At 38.3% G+C, this 15,924-nt stretch overlaps 1 protein-coding gene across 5 annotated transcripts in view; it reads left to right on the top strand.

The window, feature by feature from the left end:
* Positions 1 to 14,792, top strand: part of dmxl1.L (Dmx-like 1 L homeolog) — an 86,507-nt gene extending 71,715 nt beyond the window's left edge. For all 5 annotated transcript variants that reach the window (XM_018264259.2, XM_041568303.1, XM_041568300.1 and 2 more), the window contains 9 exons: positions 1,036 to 1,157; positions 2,149 to 2,290; positions 3,485 to 3,545; positions 4,507 to 4,634; positions 7,043 to 7,135; positions 7,231 to 7,322; positions 8,171 to 8,223; positions 10,292 to 10,509; positions 13,462 to 14,792. In XM_018264259.2, the coding sequence (XP_018119748.1) occupies positions 1,036 to 1,157; positions 2,149 to 2,290; positions 3,485 to 3,545; positions 4,507 to 4,634; positions 7,043 to 7,135; positions 7,231 to 7,322; positions 8,171 to 8,223; positions 10,292 to 10,509; positions 13,462 to 13,686 (1,134 nt within the window). In that variant the 3' untranslated portion in view covers positions 13,687 to 14,792. The remainder of the gene's footprint in view (positions 1 to 1,035; positions 1,158 to 2,148; positions 2,291 to 3,484; positions 3,546 to 4,506; positions 4,635 to 7,042; positions 7,136 to 7,230; positions 7,323 to 8,170; positions 8,224 to 10,291; positions 10,510 to 13,461) is intronic.
* Positions 14,793 to 15,924: the final 1,132 nt, after the last annotated feature.

The following is a 15,924-nucleotide window of genomic DNA, read 5'->3' as shown; positions in this document are numbered from 1 at the left end:
TCATTTCATTTTGTGATGTTTAAAGTTCACCTTTAAATAAGTATAAAAGTATTTTCTTCTTTCTTTGTAGTCGTTTTAATTGATTAGCTTAAAATTCGGCAGCAGTCTGGCTGTTATGGTCTTACCCTAGCAACCAGGCAGTGGTTTTAGGAACGTCAATAGGATAGGGAAAAAAAGTACAGCTATGGAATCTCTTATCCAGAAACCTGTTACCCAGAAAGCTCTGTATTACGAGAAGGCCATCTCCCATAGAGTCAAGTCAACTGCTTATCTTGACAGCGCTATATAAATAAATGATGATAAATGATAGAGTCCTTTTTAAGCAAACTTTTCCAAACTTGATTTTTTTTTTTCTCCTCTCTGAAATAATATACAGTGCCTTGTATTCAACTCCAACTAAGAAATCACTATCTGTGGCAAAACAATCCTATTAAGTTTATTTAAAGTTTAAATAATTTTTAGTAGATTTAAAGTATGGAGATCCAAACTCCAGAAAGACCCTTATCCAGAAAACCCCAGGGTTTCGATCATTCTGTTTAACAGGTCCCATATCTGTAATAAAAAGAAACAATAAAATTGGAGCCTTGTAAAGCAATATGTTTTTCATTACCTTTGTATTGGCTTTCTATTGACATATTTGAGGCATAAAACAAACATTTCACTGATTTGTTAACAGTAAACTGTGCCTCTGGCTGATGTTGCTGCAGATATTGGCTTTCAGTACAAAATATTTTTGGTAAAAATAAAACCTGGAAAATAAATATTTCTAAATCCCGTTTGGCATATGTAGGGGTTCATGGGATAGCCATAAAATGAATTGGCAGTATTTCTCTTCTGGCCTGTGATACAATAACACCAATAAATGACTGGCCATGTGACACTTCTGTTTGTTGGCTGAACAATCGCACTGATTAGAGTTAGATTCTGAGATTTAAAGCACTTTTATGTAGTTGAGATTTTCCATAACCTACATCAGAGGCTTCTCTAGCATTCCCTTCCTTGTGATGTGACATGTTGTCTTTCTTTATCCCTTAGGCTAACAGAAACTGCATTGCAATAGCTTCAAGCCATGACATACAGGAGCTGGACGTGTCTGCAATCTTGGCCACCCAGATTTATTCCTGGATTGATGATGAGTTTGAAACTGAAAATAAAGGGTATACATTAGTCTCCCAAGATTATTGCTTTGTTCCTACAGTGTATTGCAAAAACAGTAATAACAATATAAAACAGACTGTTGTAGGTAATTGATGTTTAGCTTTGTTTTCTTAAGAGGCAAAAGTTCAGAACACTTGTATTGCAGAAACATAAGTATCATTTGAGCTTATACAGTAAAATGGTATTAATTTGCCCCAAGACTGTAGCCCATAGTCACCAGAATGTCCTTTCATTATTCTCAGTGTTAAAGGGATGGTTCACTTTTAGTATGTTATAGAATGGCTAATTCTAAGCAACTTTTCAGTTGACCTTCATTTCTTTTCTTATAGTTTTTGAATTATTTGCCTTCTTCTCCTTCCAGCTTTCCAATGGGGGTCACTGATCCCATCTAAAACCAAATGCTCTGTAAGGCTACAAATATATTGTTATTGCTACTTTTTATTACCCACCTCTCTGTTCAAGCCCTCTCCTATACATATTTCAGTCTATTGTTCAAATTAATGCTTGGTTGCTAGGGTAACTTGGACCAGATTGCTGACATTGCAAACTGGAGAGCTATTGTATAAAAAGCGAAATAACCCAAAAACTACAAATAATAATAAATGAAGACCAATTGCACATTTTCTCAGGATATCGCTCTCTACATCGTACTAAAAGTTAACTCAAAGGTCAACAACCCCTTCAATTGAATATCTGTTTTTGCGGGTTCATGTGCTAGGGCAACCTTGCGAAATGTTACTGTATTTATGTTACTACTCTTCAGTATACAGTAGAACCCCTGACATCCCCTGATCTTAATTTTCCCTCACTTTACATTGTTGTTTTGTGGTCCCACCTATATATTATGCATAATACATTTCCCTGATTTTACATTTTCCTGGATTTTTTCTGGTCCACTGAAAAACTTAAAATGGGGATTCTACTGTATATATTTTTCTGTGGTAGAATTTTATTACTCGTATATAAATTCATTTTCTTTTTTTTTTATAGGGCTGAGGATTTTCTGGTTGTACATACCCGTGATGACTTATCAGCAGTGCAGGGTACAACCCCCTATACCCACAGTAATCCTGGTACTCCCATTAATATGCCATGGCTTGGGGGAGTTCAGACTGGAAGGGGAGCATCTGTGGTGGGTAGCTGATTATGGCACTACTATATAAGCAAAGCAAATATATTATTTTTAGCCACAATGGGTATGGTATATTCTGCCACCATCCATATAAAGCAATAAAAATAAATGAACCTTAGTTGTGCATTCCAAGAATGGACTGGTGTGCCAGGAAATATCTTGGTGGGCCCCTCTGGGCCCTGTCCCCTCTATATTTACATCTTCTGACCCAAAGGCTGCCCCACTCTCCTGCTGATGCTGTTAAGCAGTTTTTATCTTTTTCTATTATATCTAAGATGTTCAGAGCACTTTCATTGGGTAACGAAAAAACCTAATCTGCAAGATGACATCTTAGATACAAAGGCAAAAATTCTGCACAGAGGAAAGGTAAAAAGTAGGGATGCACCGAATCCAGGATTCGGTTTGGGATTCAGCCTTTTTTGAGCAGGATTCCGCCCGGGCAATCCGAATCCTAATTTGCATATGCAAATTAATGGCGGGGAGGTAAATCGTCTGACTTTTTGTCACAAAACAAGGAAGTAAAATATGTTTTCCCCTTCCCACCTCTAATTTGCATATGCAAATTCAGATTCGGTTCGGTATTTGGCCGAATCTTTCACAAAGGATTCGGGGGTTCGGCCAAATCCAAAATAGTGGATTCGGTGCATCCCTAGTAAAAATCATCTGTGATAAACATGGAGCATACTGTGGGCCTCAGGCAGTCCATGTGATCCTGGCGCACATGCGGGTTATGGATCATCATTAAGGGGACGTGAACCCCACTGGTACTTGCCTTCGTGTGACCTTGGGGAGCAAAATCACTGGTACTTGGTCATAAGTTGCATGAACTAATGTGCTTGTTGATAAAGCAGAAATGCAAGATATGGAGGCCCACTGTGCCACTGAATGCTGTGGGTAAATACTGCGGGTCATTGAGCAATTTTATGCTTTGGGGGGGGACTATGATATAGATAATGTTCTAGATAACACACCATGCTTTTTAGTTTGGCTTATTAAAGTATTAAATTGAAATTGTGGTGTAACACTGATTGAGTAACCTCTGAGTGTTTTTAGTTCTAAACACTTACTGAATGGCAATATCCCTGAATTTCTTTCTTATCCAAAAATGTTTTTAAAAATGTTATTTAAGGTAACCATTCTGTTCAGGTCTGTTTGAATTGAATATTACATTGATGTCTTGTTTATTCTAAACAGATGATAAAGAAGCCTATTAATAATGTCAGAAGGATGGCATCTCACCCAACCCTACCTTACTGTAAGTTGCTCTTCCATATGAATCCCTTAGCTGGGCATTGAATGGACCAAAATACTCAGGTCAACATTTCAGTTCTTTGTTACTACCAAAAAGTCCAGGTCTGATAGATGAGTTTCACTTGCTTCTTTTTAGTAGCAAGACAATGTTTGTATAATCTGTATAGCAGAGACATCAGCAGTGATGTTCCAGGGCACCTACTGACGCCTTCAGACTGACCCAAGCTTCCATGCTACTCACTATGTTACTATGTAAGAGAATTTACAGGCTGAAATGTCTAACTTGATTCTGTTTAATAGTGATTTTGATACATTTTGGTCCCTTAGATATGTTGGCACCTCTGTCTTAGCTCAAGCCACAATTACTGCATATGAAAATGTGTTTGACCAGTTACAATGCTATTGTTCCTGAAGTGTATAAATTTGCAAATAATAATACATTCAAGCCTAACAACATATCAAGGAGGGCCCCTCCTATTGCTTTGGCCCCACTAGGGGACAGCCTAAATGTATTAAACCTCTGCTTTAAAAATAAAGTTACATTGTGACTATGTTCAATTACCACCAATATACAAAACATTTACTCTTCCAAACTCATTCTATCCCAGTCCCACTGGTTGTGTGTCTGACACACACGTGACACTGCCGCATCCAGCTTGTGCATTTCTATATTCCATGATAGACTACTCTGTGCATGTATGTGCACACGCATGTATGGGAATGCATCTGGGAGCCAGAGGTGCAGGTTTGGCTCATATACAAATGTTTATTCATCAGAACAAAAGAGTAGAATTTCCAATTAATACACCATATAGACTCAACCTTTTAATTAAGGCTATACAGGGCATTGATGCGTTGGTATTAAACAAGATAATCTTAGTTAAAACAAAGTTAATAAAAAACAAAGTAAAACTGTTGATTAATACATATTAATATGTGTCTATATTGTATTGATATTGATGTAGATCTAACCGGTGCTCAGGATGGCAGTGTGAGAATGTTTGAATGGGGCCATTCTCAGCAGATAACTTGCTTCCGATCTGGTGGAAACTCCAGAGTGACTCGCATACGATTCAATCACCAGGGGAATAAGGTAATGACTCTGATGTGACCAACTAGGTAGGAATTGGGTGTGGGAGGAAAAAAAGTAATTGTAACCTGGACAGGAGTAAAGATGGCCATACACAGGACATTAAAATTTGTTTACTTCATCCCTCCAGACTGAGTCAATAACTTATTGGCCTGTGTATGAGGTGCTCAATAGTGATGTGTGGGCCGCCCGATACCTGCGGGGTTTGGGCCAACCTAGTTGCACCTTTTGCAGGTTGGGCTGGTTCGGGTTGAGTTCTTCTGCCTGCTCTCCCCGCCCGCGACCATAGACTATAGGAGCGCGCCTGCACGGGATGGAGCAGGGCAGGTCTAAAAATGGAGAGGTCGAGCTTTTGAAGAATCCACACATCCCTAGTGCTCAAAAGATAATGCCCAATTGATACTGGCCTGATATTGATCAGACTTGCCTGAAAATCCCATATAGCAAAGTCTGCACCAACACATTGATAACTAGATACTGACAGCACAATCCTCTCGCATAGTACAAAGTGCTCACACCACCCTTCCCTGCAGTGAATTCACATTCATTCACTTGAATGGAAAAACACATGGCACACACAATGGGGGGAATTCACAAAAGTGTCGGGAACGAAAAAATGTCTTTAAAATGTCGTAGAAAGTGTCGTAGCAACAGCCGACAAATTCACAGAGCACTTCTCCGCCAATTTTCCGACATGTGCGACACTTATAAATTAGTGTCGTTAAAAGTGGGCGTGGTTTTTTCGGCGCCACTTTTCCCGCCATTTTTATGAATTACTCGTAAACTCATTTTTTTTACCGACAATTTTTCAGACACTTTAGGCTCTCCAAAATGAAAATGTCAGACAAATTGTCGTTTAAAAAGTCTTGGTAAATGTCGTTTGTACGATGAAAAGATATACGACATTTTAGAAAATTGTCAGACTTACGAGACATTCAGAGATGGTAACATCTGCCTTTGTGAATTTGCCGTTCATACGACATTTTACAAATTTGTCGACCGCCACTTCTGGGTTACTTTTTTTACCGACACTTTTGTGAATTCCCCACAATGAGGTTTTTAAGAGAGATTAAATTTCTATTAAATTCGAATATACTCAAAATTTGATTGGGGGTTATTTAATAAGAAAATTGTATATCTTAAACGCTCATGGATTTTACTGACTCAAATCAAATTCGTAACGAATTCAACTAAACTCGAATGTCAGGAAGACTAGTAACGTCCAAATTGATCCCAGGACCTCTCCCATTGACTTATACATGAGCTCGGCAGATTTTAGGTGGCGAATAGTCGAATTCGAGTTCCTGAAGGGCCAGAGTGTGATAAATATCGAAATTCGAATTTGAATTAAAACTCGAATCGAATTTGGATAATTCACAATTCGAATTTGAAAGTTTTGACCATAAAAAAATTTAGAAAATTCAAATTTGACCCTTAAAGGGGTTGTTCACATTTGACTAATTTTTAGTATGATGTAGAGAGTGATATTCTGAGACAATTTGCAATTGATTTTAATTTATTACTTGTGATTTTTGAGTTATTTTTGAGTTATTTAGCTTTTTATTCAGCAGCTCTCCAGTTTGCAATTGCAGCAATCTGGTAGCTAGGGTCCAAATTACCCTAGCAACCTTGCATTGATTTGAATAAGAGACTGGAACATGAACAGGAGAGAACTTGAATAGATAGATGAGTAATCAAAAGCAGCAAGAACAATAAATGTGTAGCTTTATAGAGCGTTTGTTTTTTAGATGGGGTCAGTGACCCCCATTTGAAAACCGGAGAGTCAGAAGAAAAAGACAAATAATTCCAAAACTATAAAAAGACCATTTGAAAAGTTGCTTACAATTTGCCATTCTATAAAAATTAACTTAAAGGTGAACCACCACTTAAATAAATCTGCCCCTAAGTATATTGTTTCTGTCTTCTAGTTTTAGAGATACTTTTCCAACTGCAACAACATGAACATGCTGTGTCATTAGTTACTTGTTATGGGATTAACCAATTAGAGCAGGTGAGATCTGTCAGGTACTCACAGCATGAGTGCAGCCAGATTGACGAATTTACAATTTGTTTTTAATGTAAATTAGGGAAAAAATATATATAAAAAAAAATTAAAAAAAAAAGAAAATTGTGAAACAGATGCATTAAATCCACCACAGTTTAATGGAAGATTTAAAGGAGACCCCTAAAAGTGAATATCCATAGAAATATATTTTATATACTGAACTTATTGAAATTTTTTTGGTCTCTGCTCAAAATATTATTGGGCTTATAAAGGCTCAAGTGACAGACTTTGCCTTCATCCTTTATGTACAGTGTGCATTTGATGTGTAAATGTTACACTAATCGCACTACAAAGCAACCCATTGTTGAATTTTGTGTTACACCTAATTCTTTACTTCCTTCTGCAGTTTGGAATTCTTGATGCTGATGGATATATCAGCATGTATCAGACGAACTGGAAATACAGTGCAGCTACTGGGACCCCACCTAAACCGTACTTGGTATGTGCTTCACTATTCAGCATTCTTTGCATTGCAGGTATTAAATGGGCAAATCATTAAAAAAAACATCTTTTTTTTTTCTTTGATATTTCCAGACATGGCAGTGCCATAACAAGACTGCCAACGACTTTGTTTTCATCAGTTCCTCATCTTTAATAGCAACTGCAGGACAGTCAAATGATAATAGGTAATATTGATAATAATAATAGCCATTTACAGGGTTTCATTTTATAGACATACCCAATACTTGTAAATCCCAATACTTGTAAAACACGTGCCTTTACTTAATCATACAAGCATTAGTAAGTATACATATTATGGAGCCCATTTATTAAACCTCTTGATTTTTTTTCTGGTCAAGGGGGGAAAATTCAAATTTTACCCCAAAGCTGCTAAAAATCTGAATCCAAAAATACGCCATCTGTTTCTTGACATCGTGATCCCTGCTGAATAATCCGAAAGATTTGGGGTTTTCGTCCAATAGTCCGAAAAATTCAAGTTTTTAGTGCGAAAACTCTATAAAATCAAGTTCTCTCAGCGTCAATTGTACAATTTGAATTCCCATTCGATATTGTTGGTGCTCAGATTTTTTTGAGAAAAATCATTGATAATAGGGATGCACCAAATCCACTTTGTGAATCCTTTGCGAAAGATTCGGCAGAATACTGAACCAAATCCTCATTTGCATATGCAAATTAGGGGTGGGAAAGGGAAAACATTTTTCCCTTCTCTGATTTGTCATGCGATTTCCCTCCCCTGCCCTAATTTGCATATGCAAATTTGGATTTGGTTGGGCCAGGCAAAAGGATTCGGCCGAATCCTGCTGAAAAAGGCAGAATCCCGAACCGCATCCTATATTCGGTGCATAATTAATTGATAAATGTGCTAAAATCATGGAAGGGAGTTTGGTCGGATTTGTTTTCATGAAAAAATTAGATTAATTTGTGTATTAGTAAATGTGCCCTTATATGTCGCAACCTTACATTAAAGTTAGATATTAGTTATTAATGTAATTTTTTCTTTTTTTTTTTAAAGAAACATCTGCCTGTGGGATACATTGGTGGCACCTGCAAATAGTTTAATTCATGGTAAGAAAATATAATCCCCAAATGCAAAACTGTTGTGCATATGGAATTGTTGAGTGAGATGTTAATGTTACCAGTGGGCTAGGGATACGATCCAGTCATATTCTTCATTGCCCAGAACAAATGGAACCTTACAAACAGGCTGAGGGCAAGTCTTAGGGCTCGGTACATTGATAAAATATTTATATACAGTGATATTACAATTTGAAAGCATGGTGTAATGGGAATGCCTAATCCAAGGCAAGTAATATGTCAGCTCTTAGTTCCATGTATCACTGCAGGCATGAGGAGCAAGAATTTTCTGCCTAAAGGATAGGTATTTAATAACCTTTGTTTATATTCTTTCCTCTTTATATTTCCTATTGAGAATTGGCATGCATGTCTGTGGCCATATATATATATATATATATATATATATATATATATATATATATATATATATATATATATATATATATATATATATATATATATAGTGTGTGAAAAACTATTTGCCCCCTTCCTGATTTCTTATTCTTTTGCATGTTTGTCACACTTAAATGTTTCTGCTCATCAAAAAACCAGTAACTATTAGTCAAAGATAACATAATTGAACACAAAATGCAGTTTTTAAATGAAGGTTTACGTTATTAAGGGAGAAAAAAACTCCAAATCTACATGGGCCTGTGTGAAAAAGTGATTGCCCCCCTTGTTAAAAATAACTTAACTGTGGTTTATCACACCTGAGTTCAATTTCAAAGGTTATAAAGCCATTTCTAAAGCTTTGGGACTCCAGCGAATCACAGTGAGAGCCATTATCCACAAATGGCAAAAACATGGAACAGTGGTGACCTTCCCAGGAGTGGCCGGCCGACCAAAATTACCCCAAGAGCCCAGAGACAACTCATCCGAGAGGCCACAAAAGACCCCAGGACAACATCTAAAGAACTGCAGGCCTCACTTGCCTCAATTAAGGTCAGTGTTCACGACTCCACCATAAGAAAGAGACTGGGAAAAAACGGCCTGCATGGCAGATTTCCAAGGCGCAAACCACTTTTAAGCAAAAAGAACATTAAGGCTCGTCTCAATTTTGCTAAAAAACATCTCAATGATTGCTAAGACTTTTGGGAAAATACCTTGTGGACCGACGAGACAAAAGTTGAACTTTTTGGAAGGTGCGGGTCCCGTTACATCTGGCGTAAAAGTAACACAGCATTTCAGAAAAAGAACATCATACCAACAGTAAAATATGGTGGTGGTAGTGTGATGGTCTGGGGTTGTTTTGCTGCTTCAGGACCTGGAAGACTTGCTGTGATAAATGGAACCATGAATTCTACTGTCTACCAAAAATCCTGAAGGAGAATGTCCGGCCATCTGTTCGTCAACTCAAGCTGAAGCGATCTTGGGTGCTGCAGCAGGACAATGACCCAAAACACACAGCAAATCCACCTCTGAATGGCTGAAGAAAAACAAAATGAAGACTTTGGAGTGGCCTAGTCAAAGTCCTGACCTGAATCCTATTGAGATGTTGTGGCATGACCTTAAAAAGGCGGTTCATGCTATAAAACCCTCAAATAAAGCTGAATTACAACAATTCTGCAAAGATGAGTGGGCCAAAATTCCTCCAGAGCGCTGTAAAAGACTCGTTGCAAGTTATCGCAAACACTTGATTGCAGTTATTGCTGCTAAGGGTGGCCCAACCAGTTATTAGGTTCAGGGGGCAATTACTTTTTCACACAGGTTTGGATTTATTTTCTCCCTAAATAAAACCCTCATTTAAAAACTGCATTTTGTGTTTACTTGTGTTATCTTTGACTAATAGTTAAATGTGTTTGATGATCAGAAACATTTTGTGTGACAAACATGCAAAAGAATAAGAAATCAGGAAGGGGGCAAATAGTTTTTCACACACTGTGTATGTATATATATATATATGTATGTGTATATATATATATATATATATATATTTATATATATATATATATATATATATATATATATATATATATATATATATATATATCCATACATACAACTTCGATCTCAAGCCATATTTCGTTCTAATTGAGTTTTTTCTTATTTTCCCTGGTAGCATTCATGTGCCATGATAGTGGGGCTACTGTAATTGCCTACGCCCCAAAACAGCAGCTGTTAATATCTGGGGGAAGAAAAGGATTTACCAGTCTGTTTGACCTCCGACAAAGAGTACAGAAACATCACTTTCAGAGCCACGATTCTGCTGTTAAAGCGATTGCCGTTGATACAACAGAGGAATACTTTATTACCGGATCAGCCGAGGGCAACATTAAGGTGATCTTTCCTTACTACTTCATTTCTTCTTTTTTTAGTTAGTAAAAAGCATCTAATCACACTGTAATCTACCGTCTTGTACAGGTATGGGACCTGTTATGCAGAATGCTCGGGACCTGGGTTTTTTTCAGATAATGGATCTTTCCATAACTTAGATATTCATGCCTTAAGTCTACTAGAAAATCATGTAAACGTTAAATAAACCCAATAGGCTGGTTTTGCTTCCAATAAGGAATAATTATATCTTAGTTGGGATCAAGTGCAGCTGTTTTATTATTACAGAGAAAAAAGCAATAACTTTTAATCATTTGGATAAATGGAGTCTATGGGAGATGGCCTTTCTGTAACTCAGAGCTTTATGGATAACGGATTTCTGGTTAACAGATGGTCAGTATTGCTCATCTTATAAATGTCTGATTGGCCCCATAGGAATTTGATGAAGACATTATAGACTGGTTTCCAGTAACAAGTCATGTCAGTATAGATGTGGAATATGTCTAATGCTGGCAGTCATGATAGAATGTATTGAAACATTTTCATTTTCTGCTATTGCTGGACCTTTCAAACCACAAAGTCAGCATTTACCTCAGTTTTTGTGGGGGATAAACCTCAGTGGGGTTCATCCATTCAACCTACCTGTGCTCCACTCAGGTCTTAAGTGCATGATTTGCATTGGGTGATCCTTAAAGGAAAACTATACCCCCCAAACAATGCAGGTCTCTATAAAAAGATATTGTATAAAACAGCTCATATGTAAAATCCTGCTACATGTAAATAAACCATTTTCATAATAATATACTTTTTTAGTAGTATACAAAATTGCCATTTTAAAAAATAAGGGCCACCTCCTGGGATCATACGTTTCACTGTGCACACAAACATACCATACATGTTAGGTCACATGAGCCAATTAACAGACAGTTCTGTCTTTTGCTTCCACACTTCTTCCTGTTACAGTTAGAGCTGTAGTATTTCTGGTCAGGTGATCTCTGAGGCAGAACACAGACCATCACAAAATGGTGGCTCAAGGCAAGAGATGCAATATTTACTTAAATATATAGGCCAGTTTGATAAGATTCTTTAATATGCCACTTAATATGATATAAATCTGTTGCTTAAGTATTAATTTTGGGGGTCTAGTTTTCCTTTAACCATTAAAAATACAGTTGGATGATTTATGGCATTGTAGTGCCTTCATCTTAAATGATTTTCTCCTTTTCATTATAAAAGGGGTCAAAGATGCATATGTTCCTTGCTCTTGGGTGCATCCCTAATAAATAAAAGGTTGAACACAGTTACGTTTAAATGTGTAAACACACTCCCACCAATCACAGGTTGAAGGCAGTACCTAAAAGTGAGAAAATGTAAAGGAATAAAAAAAACTGTCCAAGTTATTTTCTAGAGCAGGGTTCCCGACCTTTTGTAGCTGTGAGCCACATTCAAATGTAAAGAAAGTTGGGGAGCAACACATCCTGGGGGTGCCAAATGAGGACTGTGATAGGCTATTAGTAGCCCCTATGTGGACTGTCAGCCTACAAGAAGTTCTGTTTGGCACTACACATTGGTGCTCATTAATCAACACTCGGCAAATTTGTGCATGGGCAGTTACCAATAGTAACCAATCAGAGAATAGCTATTTAAAGCCAGCCCCAAGTAGAACAATGAATGTAGCAAATTGATTGGTTGCCATGGGTTACTGCCCATGGGCAAATTTGCCCAGTGTTGATAACTGATCCTCACTGTTTTATGCAACTAAAACTTGCCTCCATAGAATTTAAAAATAAGTACCTTCTCACTGGGAGCAACATCCAAGGGGTTGCTGAGCAACATACTGTAAGGGATCCCTGTTCTAGAGTATTGGTAAATGTTATTCAAGTTAAAGGACCAGTAACATCAAAAAAAATTTTAAAAAAATTCGTTAGTACACAACGAAAAAAAACACATACACAAATTATACTTTAAAAAAGCAAAGTCTTTATTAAGAAATAACTTACAGAAACTCTGCTTCCTGTCTTCTACAGAAACGGCGAAAGGGCGACCATCCATTGAGCGGTGCTTGATTTCTCCTCCCTGGCTCTCTGCTGCTGGATCCTTCAGCTGCCACATTCTGTGCTTTCTGTAGTGCAGCGGCGCTTCCAGCAGGAACTTGAGGCGGATCTGCGGTGCCGGTGTTCCTGTGGGCCATGATCTCTCTATCACTGCTGTAACAGCTCAGGCCCTACAAGATCCCCCTCCGCCGGGGGAGGTGAGTCCTGGTCAGTCCCGACAAAACTCTCATTGCTGTAACAGCTCAGGCACTGCTGAGCTGCGGGGCTCTGCATCCAGCTGACTACAAGTCCCTGCGTCCCACTGCCGGTAATGCTTTCGGAGAAGCAGATGGGACGGATGCATGGTGGGACTTGTAGTTTTGTCGGTAGCTGCGAAGCGCCAGAGAGAAACAGTTGCAGCGGGTGTGCGCAGCTGCGAGGGCGCACTACCGGTTGTCCCAGCAAACTGTCCCTTGCCACACAGCCGCCCTACAGGGAACTGACCAGGACTCACCTCCCCGGGCGGAGGGGGATCTTGTAGGGCCTGAGCTATTACAGCAGTGATAGAGAGATCATGGCCCACAGGAACACCGGCACCGCAGATCCGCCTCAAGTTCCTGCTGGAAGCGCCGCTGCACTACAGAAAGCACAGAATGTGGCAGCTGAAGGATCCAGCAGCAGAGAGCCAGGGAGGAGAAATCAAGCACCGCTCAATGGATGGTCGCCCTTTCGCCGTTTCTGTAGAAGACAGGAAGCAGAGTTTCTGTAAGTTATTTCTTAATAAAGACTTTGCTTTTTTAAAGTATAATTTGTGTATGTGTTTTTTTTCGTTGTGTACTAACGAATTTTTTTAAAAAAATTTTTTGATGTTACTGGTCCTTTAAGTATTACTCCGTTCTAATACTGTATTATGTGCTTATTCTAGGTGTGGAGTCTGACGACTTTAAATTTGATGCACACTTTCATAAATGAGCACGCTCGCCAGTCTATCTTCAGGAACATCGGAACTGGAGTGATGCAAATAGAGACTGGACCAGCCAATCACATCTTCTCTTGTGGAGCAGACGGCACAGTCAAAATGAGAATATTGCCAGATCGTTTCAGCACCCTTAATGACCTCCTCAAAACTGATGTAAAAGTTGTGCTTTAATATTTCTTTCTGTACAGTGGGAAACTTCAAATGGGTTTGTGGCCCTATGATCTATTATTCTGCACTGGCACTTAAGTGGTTAAAGAAAAATGTATAAAAACTGGGATGTGCAATGAGAAGTTACATGTGCCACTACAATCACAATGCGTTTATCGGTTTCTATTTATTTTGGGGGGGGGGTTATTCTGCCCCGACGCACTGATGCCTTAATGAAGCCTAACTAGGAAAGATGAATGAATATGTAAATAATATATAGATATATATATATGTTCTGCTGCTGAAATCTGTTTTTCTTTTAAATTCTACTTGACTTTTGTTTTTAACTTGATTACAAACAATCTGCACATTTAGAAAATATTTTAAAAACACCTGTAACATTTTGATGATCACCACGAAGATAATATCCATAGAGAGTTCTATATAAATAATTGATTTAAATTATATTTTAGGGCAGCGTAACTTTAAGGCTAAACAGTTTAGGTAATAATGTACCTATGTAGGGAGCTTGTTTGCCTTTGTAATAACTTTAGTAGCAAGCGATCATTTCAGGCACTTACATTGAGCTCAGTAGAAAGGCTTGTGGTTCCTATCTGTTCCTGATATTGTGGGCTAATTACTAAAGACTTCAGAAGGAATATATATATATAAATATATATGCGGCTAGAATAAAACGCTTCTTTTTTTTTGCCAAAATGTAGATTAGTTAACTAAATGTTTGACCAAAATAGGAAGAGCACAAAGAGCTACACTTTTTACTGCTCTTACACATTTTTAGACATTTAAAGGTATATTTTCGTTACTGAAGATGCATAGTGTAAGTATTAATGGTGAAACTAACCAAACTGTTTAGTGGACATGAGTTTTGTGTTCATATGGAAAAACACAAAATGGTTACAAATAATTGTGTGTGTGCGTAAGATCGTAACATTACCGTATATACTCGAGTATAAGCCGTCCCGAGTATAAGCCGAGGTACCTAATTTTACCTCCAAAAACTGGGAAAGCTTATTGACTCGAGTATAAGCCTAGGGTGTGAAATGCAGCAGCTTCTGGTAAGTTTCCATCAAAAAATTGAGGGTTTCTGCTCCCATTGGAGGTGCCAGCGTCTCGTTTTTGGATGCCGGCGACCATTCTTGGACACCATCGAATATTCTTGGAGACTATTCTTGGACGCCGGCGACAATTCTTGGACGCCAGTGAATATTCTTGGAGACTATTCTTGGACGCCGGCGACTATTCTTGGACGCCGGCGACTATTCTTGGACGCTGGCGACTATTCTTAGGTGCCGGCAACTATTCTTAGGCGCCGGTGACTATTCTTAGACGCCAGTGACCGTTTTTGCGCTTGACCCGTGTATAAGCCGAGGTAGAGTTTTTCAGCATATTTTGGGGGCTGAAAAACTCGGCTTATACTCGAGTATATACGGTATATAACAAGGAAAGGCTACCAGAGCCCCATAGGTTACAGTTCTACATGAAGGTTGTAAAAAATAATCTCAGGACGTTGTTTCTTTTTGCTTTTCTTTACTGTAAATAGGAAGACTTTTTAGTATTTTCATCACACACAATGTTAGCGAAGCCGCATATACAGCTGCAAATGAGTGGTAGGAAATTGATGAAGTGCAATAAGGTAGCAAGAAACGCTTAACAGGACTGAATACTGCGCCTGGAGAATCTCAGCTTTGTGATTTGGGCAGTGGGGGGGCTTATTGGGGGCAAGATGTAAAGCTTAGGTCTGAACATTGGGAACAAACTGTGTGTTTTAATTTCTATGTTTATGATGAAGAACTTAAAATGATGTGATTTGTCCTGTATATACAACAAGCAAACATCTTTTAAATAAACATACACAGACCATTTAACATGTTATGGCACTGGCTCTTTTGTTTCAGCTAATAGTATTTTAATAGATGGCAACCAATGCTGATTTTTGGGGGTATAGAATTGGAGAGTGGGTTCAGTAGCTATCCATTGTTTGTCGTTGAGTTAACTTTTAGTATGATGTAGAGCAGGGGTCCCCAACCTTTTTTACTTGGGAGCCACATTCAAGTGTAAACAGAGTTGGGGAGCAACACAAGCATGAAAAAAGTTCCTGGGGATGCCAAATAAGGGCTGTGATTGGCTATTTGATAGCCCGTATACGGCCTGTCAGCCTACATGAGGCTCTGTTCGGCAATACACCTGGTTTTCATGCAACCAAAACTTTCCTCCAATTCAGAAATTCAAAAATGAGCAGCT

The sequence above is a fragment of the Xenopus laevis genome, chromosome 1L (genome assembly GCF_017654675.1).
Source record: "Xenopus laevis strain J_2021 chromosome 1L, Xenopus_laevis_v10.1, whole genome shotgun sequence".
In the NCBI taxonomy this organism is placed as follows: domain Eukaryota; kingdom Metazoa; phylum Chordata; class Amphibia; order Anura; family Pipidae; genus Xenopus; species Xenopus laevis.
Note: the sequence above shows the minus strand (reverse complement) of the source record. Positions and strands in the feature narration are given on the sequence as shown.